General features: G+C 34.6%; 1 protein-coding gene across 1 annotated transcript; it reads left to right on the plus strand.

Annotated features, from left to right (window-relative positions):
- On the plus strand, positions 1–18,519 carry LOC111512383 (ubiquitin-conjugating enzyme E2 W). Its single transcript, XM_074182159.1, has 6 exons — positions 1–291; positions 420–511; positions 12,792–12,894; positions 17,692–17,847; positions 17,895–17,970; positions 18,060–18,519. Exons 1-6 carry the CDS (start codon positions 268–270, stop codon positions 18,071–18,073), a joined length of 465 nt encoding a protein of 154 aa, XP_074038260.1. The 5' UTR covers positions 1–267; the 3' UTR covers positions 18,074–18,519.

Below are 18,519 nucleotides of genomic sequence, written 5' to 3' on the forward strand. Positions count from 1 at the left end.
AGGGACCAATGAAATAGCTAATGGGATAAGGATAAGGACAAAAAAGTGACATTGACAACTACTATTTTATTTTTGTTGTGATTTCTAAATTTCTTCAGTTCTATATTACATTAGTCGGAACTGATAACATTTTATATCAGTAAATAAATCGATTTTTGGTAATTTTTCCTTAATTAAATACGTTGAAGTTTTAAGTCAGTTCATATTAGACTAAAGGCAAAGGCTGATGCTGAAGTATGGACACATAAACATAGGTGTAGTAACAAGATGGCATCGATGTCTCCATCTGAAGTAAGATTGAAATTATTTCATTCATTACTATCTTTTAATGTAGTTCTTGCTTCATAAAAAGTTAGATTAATACCTAAAGTATATTGAAAACTTTTTGGTTTTAAATTTTATAACCACCATTGTTACAGAGAAGATTGCAGAAGGAATTATTGTCCCTGATAAAAGAGCCTCCACCAGGAGTATCAGTGGATACAAATTTAGCGGAACAAAATTTACTACAGTAAGTATTTCGAACATAAGCAGGTTTCAGTTATAAATTTAGATACAATAAATTCTCCACAGTAGTTTTGTGATGTGAATTGACTGTGGATAATTGTTGGAATTGAATATCTGTATAATGGATTTGAAGCAGGAAAATGAGCCATATAACCAACACACCAACTGAAAATGTTTTACACTTGACAAGTATATGCAATTTTCATTATTACTATTTTTTGGTTGACTGCCATAGTAGTCAATGACATTGACTAGTTGTGCTCCGACATTGACTCCGAGTGGGCTTTGGTAATAACTTCACGAACTACTTAGGAAACATCTTGGCTGTTTGCTTTCTCGTTCAGGTATTTTAGCAGAACCAATATGTCTTCAACTACATAAATTATTGCAAGGAAACACCTTGTCAAAGAGAGTTTTTTCATGATCTTGGATTATGAGACAGCAGACCATTACTACACCAAGTCACTGGTTATTATTTTTCAAAATATTGATTTTGTAGGTACTTCTCACTTCTCAAAACAATTATTATTGTTAGGATGAATGAATATCTAGAATAATAAATTTTATATTTCACAATGACTTGAAGTCATGGTGAAATATAAGCATATTATCCTTATCATTGTAATTTCAAATATTCATAATTCTAAGTAATAAATATCAATGATAATTACTTCTTCATGAATGAATCAGTGAATTTCACCAGCCAATATCTATCAGTGGCACTTATCCCTATATTTGCTATCAGTGATATCAAAAATCATAGAGAAAGTCATAAACCACAAATATTTGGAAGGCTTCAACATCTTGAGGGATCATCAATATGGCTTTCAGAAACAAAGATCAACAGGCGACCTTCTATCGTATGTCACCCATATTTGGAATAACGCAATTTAGGGACATGGAGAGTCAATAGCTGTCGGGCTTGATATTTCTAAGACCTTTGACCGTTTGTGGCATGAGGGTTTGCTAGCCAAACTTCGATACTGTGGCTTGTCGGATCATTTTTGTGTTTGGCTCTTCATCTTCCTGAATGGATGTTCCCTGCAGGTGACACCATTAAAGCTGGTGTCACCCAGAGATCCATATTGTCTCCAACCCTCCTTTCATTGTATATCAACAACTTATTGGAAAAAACCATGAATCTGATATATTGCTTTGCTGACAACAGCACACTTGTCTGGTCATTCCATTTGGATTCCAGGATATCGGCTACGGAGGCATATCTTCACCAGCAGCAGGAGGTTGTATATCTTAATGAGGATCTAGAAGTGATTTTGAATTGGGTTGAAAGTAACCAGGTTCAATTCAATGCCACAAAAACCCAGTTATCGGTTTTCTCCAAGAAGACAAATGTCTCCGAACCGGATATGATAATGTCTGGTCATACCTTTCTGCTTTTGGGGGTTCAAATGGACACCAATATGTCTTGGCACAATAACGTCTCTGGAATTGCAAATGCTGCTTCTTAAAAGCTTGGAACACTGTTCCGAATCAGAAAACTACACATCTCAGCAACTTTTGATGTTTAATAAAACTCAGATCAGATTTTCTTTGGAACATTGTTCTCATGTATGGAACTCTGCCCCCAAACATTCCCTGAAGAAGAAAGGTTGGAGATTTGTCTCTCTTCTATACATACTTTCATCGAAAGAGTTCAAGGGACTTGGCACTTTTGATTCCACGAAGAGCGGTACATATCAGAAAATACGTGACGGACTTTGGCTGCTCATCGTTTTGAGGTTCAACTCAGTACACCTCGGAAGTTTAAGAACTCTTTTATCTGGAGAATAAATGTGGAATGAACTTCCTGAGAAGGTTTTTCCAAATGGATTTAATCTCCAGCGATTTAAATCCAATGTGAATCGCTACTTTCCGCTCTGAGAGCGCCTTGAGGATTTTCTTGTAGTGCTTGTGTTTTGTCCTTAAAATGAATTGTCAAAATTATTGAAATAAGAAGACCCACATATCCAATTATTGTATTATAAATAATCAATAATCAATAAGGATGAGTTGTTTCTCAAAACAATAAAAAATAAATGATATATTTTATCTGTTGTTTGTATTTGAATGACTCAATTGTTAATAATAATAGTTTCCTTTGTTAACTGACAATGCTCATATCAAATTTCATGTATAATAAAAACTACTATTAGAAATTTATGTGAATTCTATTAAATATTATCATTTATTGAAACATGGATGATTTTGATTATTTTTTCATTTTAAAAGGTATTCTGATTAGTTTTTAATGATTTTATTAAAACAACGATAAAAATAAAATAAAAACAACAATAAAAATTAATTGGAACTCCGGGGCGAGTTCATTGATTCCAGTGGCGCATTTGCTTTTTCAGCTGCAGGAAAACCCGGAAAAACCTGCAGCACCACATCATCTGAAGATCTTGATCTAACAATGTCCTCTCTCTTATAAAACAAAATGTAGGGTGTCTCCAGAGGCTCCAATAAATTCAATACATCACCAGAACACTTCGTGACACAACTATTGTCAAACTTAAACCAGTCCGTTTCTTTTAGTTGAACAATATTTAAAATGAGGCTTGGTTATACAGTTATATGTTAATATTCTTAATTTCTAATATTTCAACAGTATTTACTGACATCTTCAGGGAGAAAGTATCAATGTGAATGATCTTAAAAATCATTATTAACAGGGTGACTTACATGTTCAAGAAGACATCTTTCTATCATATTCGCTTCGTGCCCATTACTCTCAGAATTCTAATAAGGGAAGTACACATAATTAAAAAGGTAATGAAAGATGAAACTGGTACCTCTGGCGTAGATGCTAAAACTTCAATACTCTTATAAACGCTCGTTTCACCAATCGAGTTGCCGTCTTCAGAAGATAAAAAAAACTAATTCATAACTCTGAAAGTGGCTTTTATGTACATCTATTTTTCAATGATTTCGGTTAGAAACGTCTCGCTCACTTCAACAAATGTAGAGTAACCCTAAAGGTAAGATGTTGAATAATGAAAAGTCAGTGCTATATGAAATGACCTATGAGGACTGTGATGAAAAAATACATCAGTCAGACTAAGGAAACCATTAGAACTCGTTTCAAAGAACATGCAGCACATATCCTATTTTGAAAACCAGAAAAATCTAGTGTCGCTAAACACGCCTTGGAGAACGGCCATAGAATAAACGAAGTGACAGTTACAATCACATGGATGAATTCCTTATAAAATTAACTTTTTAATGATGTGTCATACGTACAACTATACCTTTGCTAAAGGTGATAGTCACCAAAAAGCGGGGGAGGAAATTATAAATGACAGTTGAAGTTATGATGTCCTCCTTGAATTGAAAATAGATCGGTTTTTGCTTTTTTTTTCTTAACAGAAATGACCTAAAGATATTTAATCTATTTCGTTTTCAGTGCCGTCTATGTTATAGAGATCTGTTGAAAAAGTAAGGTGAATGTTCAAATTTTGTGAGCTACTTATATTCGATTAGCGATTTTTAATTTTTTTTATATTGTGTGAACATATATTCACATTTTCAGCTATTTAGCCTGTTTAGTTGTTTGGTGAGAGCCATTAAAATTTTAGTGTTAGGCGATTTTCTGCTTTCCAAAAAAAATTGATCAAAAAAGTGGCATAAAATTTTATGTAAAAAAATGGAATTAAATGCTCTGACACTTGAAATGTTGACAGTGGCATACGGAGATTGTACTCTGAGTCAGAAAAATGTTTACAAGTGGTACAACCTTTTCACATAAGGTCGAGAAGATGTGAATGACGACGCTCGCCCTGGACGCCCTAGCATATCAACAACCAATGGAAATGTTGATAAAGTAAAGAAAATTACTCTTTGAATCACCATTAGGGAAATTGCTGAGGATGTCGGCATGATGGTTGGCTCATGCCATGCAATTTTTTCGTAAATTTTGGGCAATAAGCGTGTGGCATCAAAGTTCCTTCCATAGTTGCTGAATTTTGACAAAAAAAACATCATTGTTTGTTCGTAATTTTCTCCCAAAAAAACTGCACCTCAATCACCGTATTCACCAGATTTGGCCTCCTGCGACTTTTTTCTGTTCCCAAGATTGAAGAGACTACTTCAAAGGGGACATAATAGAAATTGATGAATGAATAGTTATTTTTTGAGAAAAATGAAAATTCACCTTATTTTTTCAACATACCTAGTATGAGTGCCAATTATTATCATAAACTAATCCTCATCCACAAAATATTTGAAAAAAAATGTGGAATTTCCTTTGAAAATCATCATATTCGGAATGGGGTTTGATTTTCTGTCCGACAGATAGATCTTGTTCAGTGCATCACAATGAATACATTTATTTAAAAAATCACATCCACGAAATATTTGAAAAAAAAATTCAGCCTGACAACCCATCCAAGGAGATATTTGAATAAATTATAAATTTTTCATTAAATTTTATACAGGATGGTTGTTGATTTTCAACCTGACAAAATATTTTGACATATGGGTATTGTTCAGTACATTTCTGTATCTGTAGAGTAGGGAGAATGAGTGTAAGCCCACGCACTTAGGCCACATGTGACCCATTGTACATCCTCCCGAGGAGTTGTCCTCCTAGGTCGTCGTCCATCCTGTCCTTTCCAGGAAGGTGGACAGGTCGCTGGGAGACATCTCCTTTATATCGGCAGGTGTAGGCCAAGACTCGCCAAACACACACTCTCTTATTGACGATAACTCCGGGCACTCGTACAGGACATGCCTGACAGTCTCATCTTCCTGTTCACACATCCTGCATAGAGGTGTGTCCACTAGCCCCATATTATGTAGGTGTTTCCTTAGCTGACAGTGGCCAGTCAGAAATCCTACTGTAAGGCGTAGATTTTTCCTGGTCATCGCCAGATATTTCTTCGATGCCAGCTTCCCAGGGTCGCCCAAGGTGATCCTGGCAAGATTACATCCTTTGATTTCATCCCATCTCTTTGAAGATTGAGCATGGGTGTAACATTTGACTTGTTCCGCAATTGTCGAAGTCATCAGGCCGTGGGTGCCACTTGGTCCTAAAATTCTTAGTCCAGCCGCTTCCTTGGCTAAAGAGTCGGCAATGCGATTACCTTTACTCCTGTCGTGCCCTTTAACCCACCTCAGGATAATGTTATTATCTATCGCGGCTTTGGCTAAATCTTGGTGGCACTCTAGTGCTAGCCCTGAAGTAACACAGTGTCTGTTCAAGGCTAATAGTGCTTGTCTGCTATCAGTGCAGATTGTTATGTTTTTGCCAGAAATTCTTTTCTTGGTGATTTCTTTTGTGGCGATTGAGATACCAGCCAGTTCTGTTTGGACCACGCTGGTATTTCTTCCCATTCCCCACTTAATCCTTAGGCTTAGTGATCTGGAGTACACTCCACATCCTGAGCCTTCTTTGGTTTTTGAGCCATCTGTATAAATCCGTATTGCATTTGTAGCATCTGACTCTGTGTTCTGCTTAATTTGTATTTTGTAGGGTTTATTAAACACAAACCTGGGTTCAATTGCATCACTTGTTGCCTGCAGCAGAGGTTGCGCAGTAAGCGCTTCCCGCCATAGGCCCAACCTCAATCGACCCATTCCTACTTCTAGGTTTACACCAGCCGTGTGCAATCATACAATCAGTACATTTATATAAACATATTCATAGGAAAAAATCCCCATCCACGAAAGATTTGAAGAAATAATGGATTAAAAAAAAAAATTATATGCATAGTGGGGGGTGAATTTTTTTCAACAAAATATCTGTATCTGTAGAGTAGGAAAGGTGAGTGTAAGCCCACAGCACTTAGGCCACATGTGACCCATTGTACATTCTCCCGAGGAGTTGTCCTCCTAGGTCATCGTCCATCCTGTCCTTTCCAGGAAGGTGGACAGGTCATTGGGACACATCTCCTTTATATCGGCAGGTGTAGGCCAAGACTCGCCGAACACACACTCTCTTATTGACGATAACTCCGGGCACTCGCACAGTACATGCCTGACAGTCTCATCTTCCTGTTTACACATCCTGCATAGAGGTGAGTCCACTAGCCCCATATTATGGAGGTGTTTCCTTAGTTGACAGTGGGCAGTCAGAAATCCTACTATTAGGCGTAGATTTTTCCTGGTCATCGCCAGATATTTCTTCGGCGCCAGCTGCCCAAGATCGCCCAAAGTGATCCTGGCAAGATTACATCCTTTGATTCCATCCCATCTCTTTAAAGATTGAGCATGGGTGTAACATTTGACTAGTTCCGCAATTGTCGAAGTCATGAGGCCGTAGGTGCCACTGGGTCCTAAAATTCTTAGTCCAGCCGCTTCCTTGGCTAAAGAGTCGGCAATGCGACTACCTTTACTCCTGTCGTGCCCTTTAACCCACCTCAGGATAATGTTATTATCTATCGCGGCTTTGGCTAAATCTTGGTGACACTCTAGTACTAGCCCTGAGGTTATACGTTGTCTGTTCAAGGCTAATAGGGCTTGTCTGCTGTCAGTGCAGATTGTTATGTTTTTGCCAGACATTCCTTTCTTGGTTATTTCTTTTGTGGCAATTGATATACCAGCCAGTTCTGTTTGGACCACGCTGGTATTTCCTCCCATTCCCCACTTAATTCTTAGGCTTAGTGATCTGGAGTACACTCCACACCCTGAGCCTTCTCTGGTTTTTGAGCCGTCTGTATAAATCCGTATTGCATTTGTAGCATCTGACTCTGTGTTCTGCTTCATTTGTATTTTGTAGGGTTTATTAAACACAAACCTGGGTTCAATTGCATTGCTTGTTGCATGCAGCAGAGGTTGCGCAGTAAGCGCTTCCCGCCATAGGCCCAGCCTCAATTGACCCATTCCTACTTCAAAGTTCACACCAGCCGTGCGCAATCGTACAATGGCCATTAATGCAACCTCCTTAACGTACAGATCCAGAGGGGTCAGACCCGTGATTAATTCTATTGCCGCGGTTGGTGTTGTTCTCATGGCTCCTGTGATGTTTAAACAAGCCAGTCGCTGTATTTGATATAATTTTTGGATGACCGTTGCTTGCAGAACTTTCGGTCCCCATGCAACGGCTTCATACGTTAACATAGGTCTTATTATTGCAGTGTAGATCCAGGTGACCACATGGGGTGAAAAACCCCATGCGCGTCCCACTGTCCTCCGGCATTGCTCATAACCCACGTATGCTCTTTTTACTCTACTCTGTAGATGAGAGTTGCATGTTAGCTTCCTGTCGAGGATAGTACCAAGTATTTTACCTCTTCAGAGAACAAAATATTTTGATACCTATATGGCTATTGTTAAGTAACCTAAAATGAATACCTTCATCGAGGAAAATCTCATCCAAGAAAGATTTGAAAAAATTATAAATTTTTTGTTACATAGTTTTTTGTGTATGCACCGATTTCACCGACAGTGGAGTCTGGTGAGGTCTCATTATTATAATTAGACATAAAAAAATTGGATGAGAGGGCGCCACAAAATGAAACGTACCTGAACCTGAAACCTGTCTTAGAACTAAAGTCACTTAATCAAATTGGCCTACTTGTCAAACTATAATAATATGTTGGTTCAAATAAAAGAAGTATGTGAATGGTATAAATATATCTCTATAATAGCAATAAATATATTATAATGAAAGTTATACAAAGTTCAGAGGCGAAGGCGAAGAAAAACTCTTGAGGAAGAAAAGTTCCAGGATAAAGTCTATTAAAAACAAGTCTTTATCTTAGAACACACCTACTTCTTAGTAATAGTATATCAAGCTAAACAAGTACAGTGCATTTATTTAATGTATGTATGTACTGTATTATTATTTTTACTGCACAGTATCTTCTGAAGATTTTATATGTTACTTTTGAGCATACCTATGTTAATTTTATGGTATTTTGTGACATGTTCCAAAGCTGTTGCTTTGTTATGAACCAAATGATTGATTTGATTTCATTTTTGAACGGGTCAACTCAAAAAATTGAAATTTGGGATAATAAAATTAATGCATGAATACTTTAAAGTGAAATTGACAGATGAAACTTTCAAGATGGCGAATGGACGCCATCTGGGAAAAAAATTAAACGGAAAGGGGGGTCACCATTTTGAAGCTCCTAACGAATACTTCCCTAGAATATGGAGTCAATATCTTCACCTACTACAAAATTGCAGAACATTTAATAATTTCCTGAAAACAAACACATTAATATCGATATTTTTAGAAATATTCCTTTTTATCTGCCATGTGGCAATTCCAAAAACTCGATAAGGTTTGTTATTTTTTTGTTTATAAAAACTACAAAAATGTCAGTACGACAATGAACAGCATTGTTCAGTTAGAATATTCTCATTTAGTTTTCGGTTTTACTAGTAGAAAGGTCCCACGTCAACAATCTCTAAAATGGTCATTTCTCGTCCATTGGCAGAAAAATTGAAGCGATTTTTATTTACGGTGCGACGCGTAACTTTCACGAGACCGAAATAATTTTCAATGGACGTTTTCCGAATCGTCCTATCTGTAGAAAATATTTGAGGGAACTTGTATCCAAATTCACAACTACAGGTAGTGTACATAACAAAAAGCCCCCAGGTTATCCGTCCATTCCGGAAGAACAGCAAGTGCAAATAATTGGTGAGATGGTAGTAAATCCTGAACAGTCTACTTATTGCGTCGCGAATGTTTGTGAGATATCTCCTTCTACTGTGTGGAGGCTTTTGAAGAGGAATAGGTATCATCTATACAAAATTAAAATGGTACACCAATTAACTGAAGATGACCCTGATCGAAGAACAGAATTCTGCAAAATCATGATGGAAACCATTGCAATGCATCCTACCTATCTCCACAATATTTGTTTTAGTGATGAATGTACATTTTTTCAAACGACAATGTTTACAGACAAAATTGCCGATATTGAAGTGACACCAACCCTCACGTTTTCCGGGAAACACATATCTAATATCCAGGGCAGGAATATTGGGAAACCATATTGTACGACATCTATTCATTGATCAAAATTTAACAAGCAATTATTAAAAGTTCCGCCATTTTGTAGTAGTTGAAGATATTGACATTATATTCTAGGTTTGTGAAGCATTTGTCCAGAGCTTCAAAAAGATGTGTCACAGACCCCCCTTTCCATTTAATTTCTACGCGCTCAAGATGGCGCTCAGTCGCCATCTTGAAAGTTTCATCTGTCAATTTCAATTCAAAGTAAAGTATTCATGCATTAATTTCATTATCCCAAATTTCAATTTTTTTGAGTTGACCCGTTCTAAATTTAAAAGGGGGGGACATTAAAGAAATGCACTGTATATATAAATATTATATGTCTCAAACGGAAAAACAAACTAGAATAGTTCATGAACTGCAAGTGTTTTTTTATATGCACGCAATAGGCAAAGAAAAAAAAACATCCACTGGGTGGTACTTCGGGACGTTCCACGAGATAGGGTGAGGCTTCATCAGTTCCATATTATCTGTCTTATGTTAGATCAATGATGAATAGAACTCGTGCTTCATAGTTAAAAAAAAACAATTGCACCTCTTGTGCAAAAACCCGACGCAATAATATACCATAATAGACTAATCCTCTATTATCAAAGAAAATTTGGAGTGAAATAGTGAAGAATCCGTCAGTAACGATAAGTAATAAGCAAAATTCACCCAATCGTTTCAAAATGTAAACAATCACTGTCCCATCGACCAAAACATACGATAAGGTTTTTTCCTAACTACTTTTTTTCTGTCTTTTTTCTCGTTCGTTACTTGAAGAAGATCCATAGTAATTTCACAAATTACACTTAACGATTTGATCTTCACAAATTTTATTTTCAAATTTCGAATTTAGGCCTCTTTTTTTATTGTTATTTGCTAATGATCTAATTATGTTCATCAGTAAAACAAACTCAGTATTCGTTACAAGTTATGCTGACGATACAAATATTTTGATTGTTGAAGACAACATGGAGGCACTCCATAAAACTGCTGAAGATATATGTGATAAAATCATATTGTGGGCTGAAAAGAATTATTTGAAACTCAACAAATCTAAAACCAACACCATATTGTTCAGCAGACGTGGTCAAAGGGATTCGAATGTGATACTATATGAAAATAGTGAAAAATCAATTAATCCTGTAGAAACTGTAAATATGCTAGGAATTGTTCTAGATAAAAAATTAATATGGAGTCAACATATTGACACCTTATGTAATAAACTGAAGAAAAGCTGCTATTCTATTAGATTCATGTCAAATCATTGCAGCTTTAGTATACTCTTAACATTGTACCAATCTAACTTCCATTCACACCTTCGATATGGCATTCTCAACTGGGGTATGAGTGCTTCTGTTAAAAGGATATTTCTCCTCCAGAAATATGCAGTTAGAATAATAGCTAAGCTAGGGTATCGTGATTCATGTAGAGATGCTTTTAAACAGCTAAAAATTCTTACAGTTGCCAGCACCTACATACTAGTGCATACGTTTTCAAAAATAAATCTAATTTTCAGTCCTCTTTTCCAAATCATAACCACAATACTCGTTCAAAAGATCTAATTGTACCAAACGCTCATAGAACTTCTTTGTATGAAAAAAGCGTAGAGTACAGTGAGTGTAAATTATACAATATGCTGAAAAATATGCTACTTCAAAGGACTTGTTACATCATTCAAGAATTCACCAATCAACTAACCTGAGATCTTGAGCTTTAGCACATTTGGTTAAAGTGTTTACCTCCAATACTTGAGAAATTGTGTGTTGATTATATTTTATTGGCTCGTTCGATTGATGACTTATTTATTTTGTAGAAATTCATGTTGAATATAGAATAAAGAAAATACTTTTGTCTGGTTTCTACTGTGTTTATTTATTCGTTACGACCGGTTTCGGCTTATAAGGCCATTTTCAAGTAACTAAGTACTTGTACGTCAAGTAACTAAGTACTTGTACTTGTATTTATTCGTTACGACCGGTTTCGGCTTATAAGGCCATTTTCAAGTAACTAAGTACTTGTACTTCAAGTAACTAAGTACTTGTACTTCAAGTACTTGAAAATGGCCTTATAAGCCGAAACCGGTCATAACGAATAAATAAACACAGTAGAAACTAGACAAAAGTATTTTTTTTATTCTATATATTTTATTGGCTTTTTTATAGCCTATAACTAGTTACATTTATATGTTACTTTTATTACTTATGGATGTTTATCACTGTTTGTGTTATTGTGTTGTTAATATTATTTTGACTGACTTATAATATGGTTACATATTAATTGGACTGACTTTTATAAAATGGTTATATGTAGTTATTTACATTTATATGTTTTTACATTTAATTTTATAATTGACTTTTTCTTTGTTTATTGTGCATTGATTTCTGTCAACTGTACTTTTCAACCAAAGAAATAAATATGATTATTATTATTATATAAATATCACGACATGTTTCGCTATCACAGTAGCTTTTTCGTAGTAAATAACATACTAATAGTAGTATTACTATTATGTGTGAGTATATACACATATGAAGTGTTCTTACGCGGCGCTATCCTAATTTTTCATAACCTTTTAAAATTCCATTGAAAACACATTACATTTTCCTTGAAAATTATAATGATTTTCTGCCTGAGAAATTATTTCGACATGTAGGTCTTGTTCAGTATTCTACAATAAATTAATTTATAGAAGAAAATCCCTATTCACGAGAGATTTGAAGTAATTGACGATTTTCTTAGGTGTTAATTTTTCTACCCCACAAAATTTATTGATCCTATGATGTTCGTGACAATTTTCAACACGGCGGAGTTAATACTACTATAATTTTCCTCTTCAAGATCATATAAATCTGCAGCCATATCATCCCTCAGGGACATCACTTTCCGCTCACATTCATATTGTTTGGTTCTAAAAAGTTTAGAGTTATGCGTTATTGCTTCATTCACCGAAGGAATGTCATTCAAGATGGGATATTATTTGATGTCAGATACCAATTTTATAAGTGACTCTCCGGCCCGTACTATATTTGCCGCTCTAACATGTATTTCGTATGTATCTTGCTCACACTGAGTCATCCTTGCGTTAATTTTATTTCATTGAGTTTATTTGCGAGTTTGATCCCAATTTTGGGAACCGCTGATTACCGAATTTTGAACAAGTTCGGCAAATTCATGCCACCTTTCACACTGAGGAGTTCCAAGTAGGTAACTTTTGACGGAATAATAGCAAGATCAATTTTTTTTAATCAGCTGATTGGGCCTCTTGAAACCTTGTTATCTCAAATAATCCAGAGTTACTGGTTTTGAATAGGTTTTTCATTTTTTTTAGCTGGATTATCAATATGGAAGGAGTACCTGGGACGTTATATGAAGGAGAACAATTCCAGCTCCAGTTCAAGTTTAGTAATAAATATCCATTTGATTCGCCTGAGGTAGGTAATAACTTATTTAAAAAATAGTGCTCCTTATAGATCAACTGAAAATAAAAATGGTTGTCGATCAATTTGAATTTGCAGACTGAAAAGTGTTTATTCGAAAGTTCAAGCATGTAATAATGAGTGATTATGTAGTTAAAATCTTATCAAACAGTTATTGGAAGGTTCAGTTTTCTTTTGATCCCATAGATGGCGTATTTGTAATGGACAAGTTTGAGAAGTAACAAATGAGTATAAAGTATGAAAGTAGTAGAAAGTCATTTCAAATATGATCAACCCATTAACAAACATTATATTTGATTTGGTAAATATGAATGACAGAGAAAGGTATTTGAATCGTTGAAACACCTGAATTCTCAAGCCACACTATGTAACCCATCACTAAGGTTAGGATTAGGATTATCTTACAAAAGTTATGTACTGTGCTGAAACGTAACATATTTCTTGTTTCGTTTACATTTATGTACAAAGTGTATGTAAAGGTTAGTGTATACAGTGTGTAAAAGCAAAATGAAATAAATTCATTATTTAGGTTATGGTACATATTTTAACAAAATTCCGTCAAATTTAAATTATAATTTGACATACTTCAACGGAAAAATGCTACCCCTACCTTCAATCCCGTCGAATAACAGGTACCAATTTTTTAAATGGGAAGTATAGGCTTGTGATATATCGTTCGAAAGGTATCTTCATTCTCTATTCAAAAGTAAGTGAAAACCATAGCAATGTTCTTTTTAGATGGTATCCTTTGAAAAACTGTAAATAATTTCCGTGGTAACGTTAGTTTAAAACGCTTTATCAATTTGTTTCGTATGTTACCACATTAGTTGTCAGTATTTTAATTTACGTTTGAAGTTCGTTAACTTCAAGTCTGACAAATGGTTAGATTAACGGAAATGCGTAAAATAACACTTTTAAAAATGATTGATTGTGACACAACACATCTATTTGATTTATTTCCATTTTAACTTGTATCGTTTCGCCATCTGGTGAATTTTCTCGGTAACTTATCCGCCGCAGTGGAGGCCGATTCCGCTCTTAATCATAAGTAGCAACGGCTCTCATGCCCTCCGGGATAGGCAACCAATTTTTCACTTTGACGGGTTTTTTGCATTTGCAAAGTATTTCTAGTGTCGGGTTTTGATGAACGACTGTCGAGATTCTTTTTCGTCTCTAGAAACCTGAGTGAAAACGTTTTTGATGCGCCATATTTGCTCGATTGTTCGAAGATTTTTCTTGCTTGCTTTTTAAAGTGAACTTCGTTCTAAATTATCTTACTGTGGTCCTTAAGGACAAGATTCACCGTCGAGTCCCGTGCCTGTAATTATTTTAGGTGGGTAATGATTTTTATTACTATAAATGATGTAACACGTGTGTGAAGTATTTATTAACTACTTTTAACAATTTTATTGAAACATTTGTAATTATTTTAAAACTAAGTCAATAACCAAATAAGTACTCTGCCTCCCCCTCGAACCGAAAGTTGACTGTTTCGTACCCTATCCTGTGTCTCATTGGATCAGCAGCAACCCCTTTCAAAAAACCCTGAGATTGAACCATTACATGAGATAAAACCGAACACAACAGGAAGTAGCTTGCCTATTTCATGAGAAATTTCCTAAATTACCGCCCACATCTCAAGGAATAATAAGCAAAATAGAGAAGCAGTTTCGCGAGCTTGGTCATGTGAAGCAGATAAAAAAGCAGCTGCCAATGCAATGAGTGATGAACTCAAATTAGATGTGATGCTTGAGTTTGAGGAAAACCCACATACATCGAGTAGACAGGCATCCACTACATTCGATGTTAGCCATACATCGATAGTAAACATATTAATATAAAATAAAATGCATCCCTATAAAATAATACCTACTCAGGAGCTCAGAGAAGACGATTTTGATAGAAGAACATATTTTTGTGAGCAAATGATGGACATGTTGGATAACAATATCATCCAATTAGAAGACATTGTTTTCTGACAAGTGTATTTTGTCTCTTAACGGCCATTCTTATCGGCCAAATTGCCGCTACTGGTCAACGGAAAATCTTCCCTGGATGAGAGAAGAACACACGCAATACCCTCAAAAGATTAATGTTTGGGCAGGGATTGTAGGAAACCATATCACCTTTTTCATTGAGGGCAACTTGAATGGCGATAATTATTTGGCACTACTTCAAAATTATGTCATTCCAAGGTTAGCAAATTTATATCTCGATGCAGGAAACCCTCAAGTTCCAGTGAATACGATATGGTTTCAGAAGGATGGAGGACCACCACATTACCAAGTTAATGTCCGGCAATAACTCAATACAACATTTCCCAATCGGTGGATAGGGCGAGGATCGATTGAATGGCTAGCGCGATCACCTGATCTTTCATCATTAGATTTATTTTTATTGGGATATGTAAGGAGCAATCTGTACAAAACTAAACCTTCAGATTTGAATGACTTAAAAGAACGAATAACTCTTGCGATTAGATCGGTCACGCATGATATGTTAAATAATGTTAGAAGACACTTTTATTTGAGATTAGGATGTTGCCAAGACGTTCGCGGTGAACATTTTGAATATCTACTTCGTTAACATCCATAGTTTTTTTTTCGTATTCAACATTTCATTATGTTTTGTATTACATTTTAGTTTTTGAGTGTATTTTATCGAATTTTGGTAACCACATGATTTCAATTTATTTCATCTTGATTGTTGCAATAAACTTTAAAAAATTGGGGGTTGTACTTGTCATTTAAAGTGGCATTTTTACATTTAAAAATGTCAAATTATAATTTACATTTGACCTGTTTCGGGATTTTTTTAAATATGTACAGTAACTGAAATAATTAATTTATTTCATTTGGCTTTTACACACTGTATAACAGTTCACATACCAGCCCAGTATGCCTGAAGTGCAAAGTACCTAACTGAAGATATTCTCATATGAAGTGTTGTTTTGGACTCGATCCGTCTGCAATAAGCTGCGTTGGATAGATAGATAGATAGTATCTTTATTCATCATTAAAGCAATCTACAGATCTTTGCAGTTGAACACATAAAATGCTTATCAGACTAGTCAAATATGGATTTACATACTAGTTTAAAAGCTTAATATTAAAGTAATTATATAATAAAACAAAGATTAAAAAGAATTCATTCATTAAATGTATAAGATTCACATTAAAATTATCTTATTGAAAAATATTCTTCCAGGGAATAAAATGCCTGATCAACAAGAAATTCATATAGTTCACTTTTAAATTTATTCAAGTTATTTTGGCCAGAACATAATTCCAAATATTTATTATAACATTTTATTTGTTGATATCTATGTGATTTTTGTCCAAGAGTCATCCTTGAGAATGGTTGATATATTTTGTTCTTATTTCTTGTTTCATGTTGGTGATTATTTGTATTCTTAGGGATATTTTGTTGTTTAAAATCTATGATAAGTTTGAATATATAGAGACAAGGCAGGGTTAAGATTTCAGACCTTTTAAACAATTCTTTACATGATGTCAGAGGCGAAACTCCCATCATACTTCTTAGTATTTCTTTTTGTATAATGAATGCATTATTTGCATACCTTGATGATCCCCAAAAGATAAGACCATATGATAAAGCACTCTGTACATGGGCGAAATATACCATTTTTAAAATATCGTAGCTAACTGTATTTCTTAACTGCTTTAATAAAAAACAAAAAGAGCTCAATTTAGCTACCAGTTTATTTTATGGACTAAGGCAGTTCGTAATATTTAAATCACAGTGATATTTGTCACAAATATTACTGTATCTATTTCCAAGTGCCTGTCAGGTTAAACTTTTTTCTCGGAATAGCGTCAAAATTTTTATCGTGATTTTCCAGTTAAGTAAAAAGAAAAAATCTCAGATTTGTAATTTAACAGTTATCGCACTTGCAATGTTTCTGTTTAAGTAGAAAAATTTGTTAATTTACTAATGCATTATTAACTGGAAAATCGCAATAACATTTTTTGACCGCGGATGATTGATTGTTCATTGATTTATCCTGTAGGTGACTGATTTTTTAATTCTTAGTTTTGATATTTAATAAGTTGAAATAATTTTTTTTTGAAGGTCTAAAGTTGGCGTGTCTTGCGCATGCCAGAGTACCCGTTATAGGACAAATATTTTTGAATTTTTTTTCAAATTTGAAAAATGTCCAATAGTTTTTGAGATATTTTCAAAAAAATCAAACCTTTTTTTTAGTTGATTGCTTATAACTTTTGCAACTTTTGCAATTTTTGCAAGCGGCACTTGAATTTGTTCAAAAATCATCTACACGCTATCCAAATCGAATGACACCTCGTTTATATTATTCGTAGGCGGAGAGAAAAGATTGACAAAGCACTTGTGAACTAGACTATAAGATGGCAGTGGAAGTCGTTTATGTGAACTTTTCAAGGAGTTCATGATCGTTTAGTTTACTGTCTCATACACTGAATACACTCATGTCACATACCTTTGTACTTCCTGACACTATATCGAATCAAGCTACCTGATAAATTAAAATATCTTAGAAACCGTGTTACAAAATAGAAAGCCAAAAAACGGTATGCAAGAATTTATCTTCATTCTATTCTTGATTTTGTAAACTTGCCTCATTGAAACATTGTTATGTACCTTACATCATTTCCCAACTGATCTTATATATACATTTATAGATAATTTCAGACCTTGACTAACGAAAATATTCATGTGGTTAAAATAGTTTAAATTTTCCAACTAATTGAAGATTTTTGATATGTTTCGCAAGTTTGAAAATTATTTTTACAGGTTACTTTTGTCGGAAACAACATTCCAGTTCACCCCCATGTATATAGTAATGGACATATTTGCTTATCGATTCTAACGGATGATTGGTCTCCCGCACTCTCGGTTCAATCAGTATGTCTTTCAATTGTTTCTATGTTGAGTAGCTGTAAAGACAAAGTAAGTTGTATGTCATATAATTCTGGAACTTACCGATGTTTTTTTAGCAACGACCTCCTGATAATGCTTTCTATGTGAAAACTTGCAATAAAAACCCCAAAAAAACGAAATGGTGGTACCATGGTGAGTTGTGCTACATATTTTATGACAAAGTTGGATTACATTCTGAAAACAGAATTGCTTCTAATAAAATTTGATTTATTTTATTTCAGATGACTCGGTTTGAAACCACAAACAAGGAACTTAAAAGTTAATGTGATTGTTATAGTTATTTATATATACAAATTATATATATATATATATATTGTTTATTACTGTTTTGAAATTGTTTTTCCCATTTAGAAATGACTTGAAATTGAATGTGTTAGATTTCGGAAAAATAAATGTTCTATTTGTATAGTGCCTAACATATGATTATGTTTAATGTTATCATAATTAATAAATATCTCAGCTGTTAGCTAGACATTTATTCCGTAGTTGTTTCCATACTATTAAGTACCTGTAGGTTACCAGAGGTCAATTGAACTTCTGATTCATTTGATGATTATCAACATTGGCCTTGAAATGTCCTCTTGATGATCGCAATTGAGGATGACAGTCAATTTTCATGAGAGATGTTTAGATTCACTATGCCTATCAATAAAACTCAAATAAAAAGAATATCAGTTCTGA

Source organism: Leptinotarsa decemlineata, unplaced genomic scaffold (assembly GCF_025532065.1).
Source record: "Leptinotarsa decemlineata unplaced genomic scaffold, Ldec_3_MD MMD2_tig00026328_RagTag_RagTag, whole genome shotgun sequence".
Classification (NCBI taxonomy): Eukaryota; Metazoa; Arthropoda; class Insecta; order Coleoptera; family Chrysomelidae; genus Leptinotarsa; species Leptinotarsa decemlineata.

What these genes read in the sequence shown, in the direction of transcription:
- LOC111512383 (XM_074182159.1), top strand. Translation starts at nt 268, where the DNA reads ATGGCATCGATGTCTCCATCTGAA. An exon ending in CATCGATGTCTCCATCTGAA is followed by an intron (nt 292 to 419) that starts GTAAGATTGAAA and finishes CCATTGTTACAG; the next exon opens with AGAAGATTGCAGAAGGAATT. An exon ending in GCGGAACAAAATTTACTACA is followed by an intron (nt 512 to 12,791) that starts GTAAGTATTTCG and finishes CATTTTTTTTAG; the next exon opens with CTGGATTATCAATATGGAAG.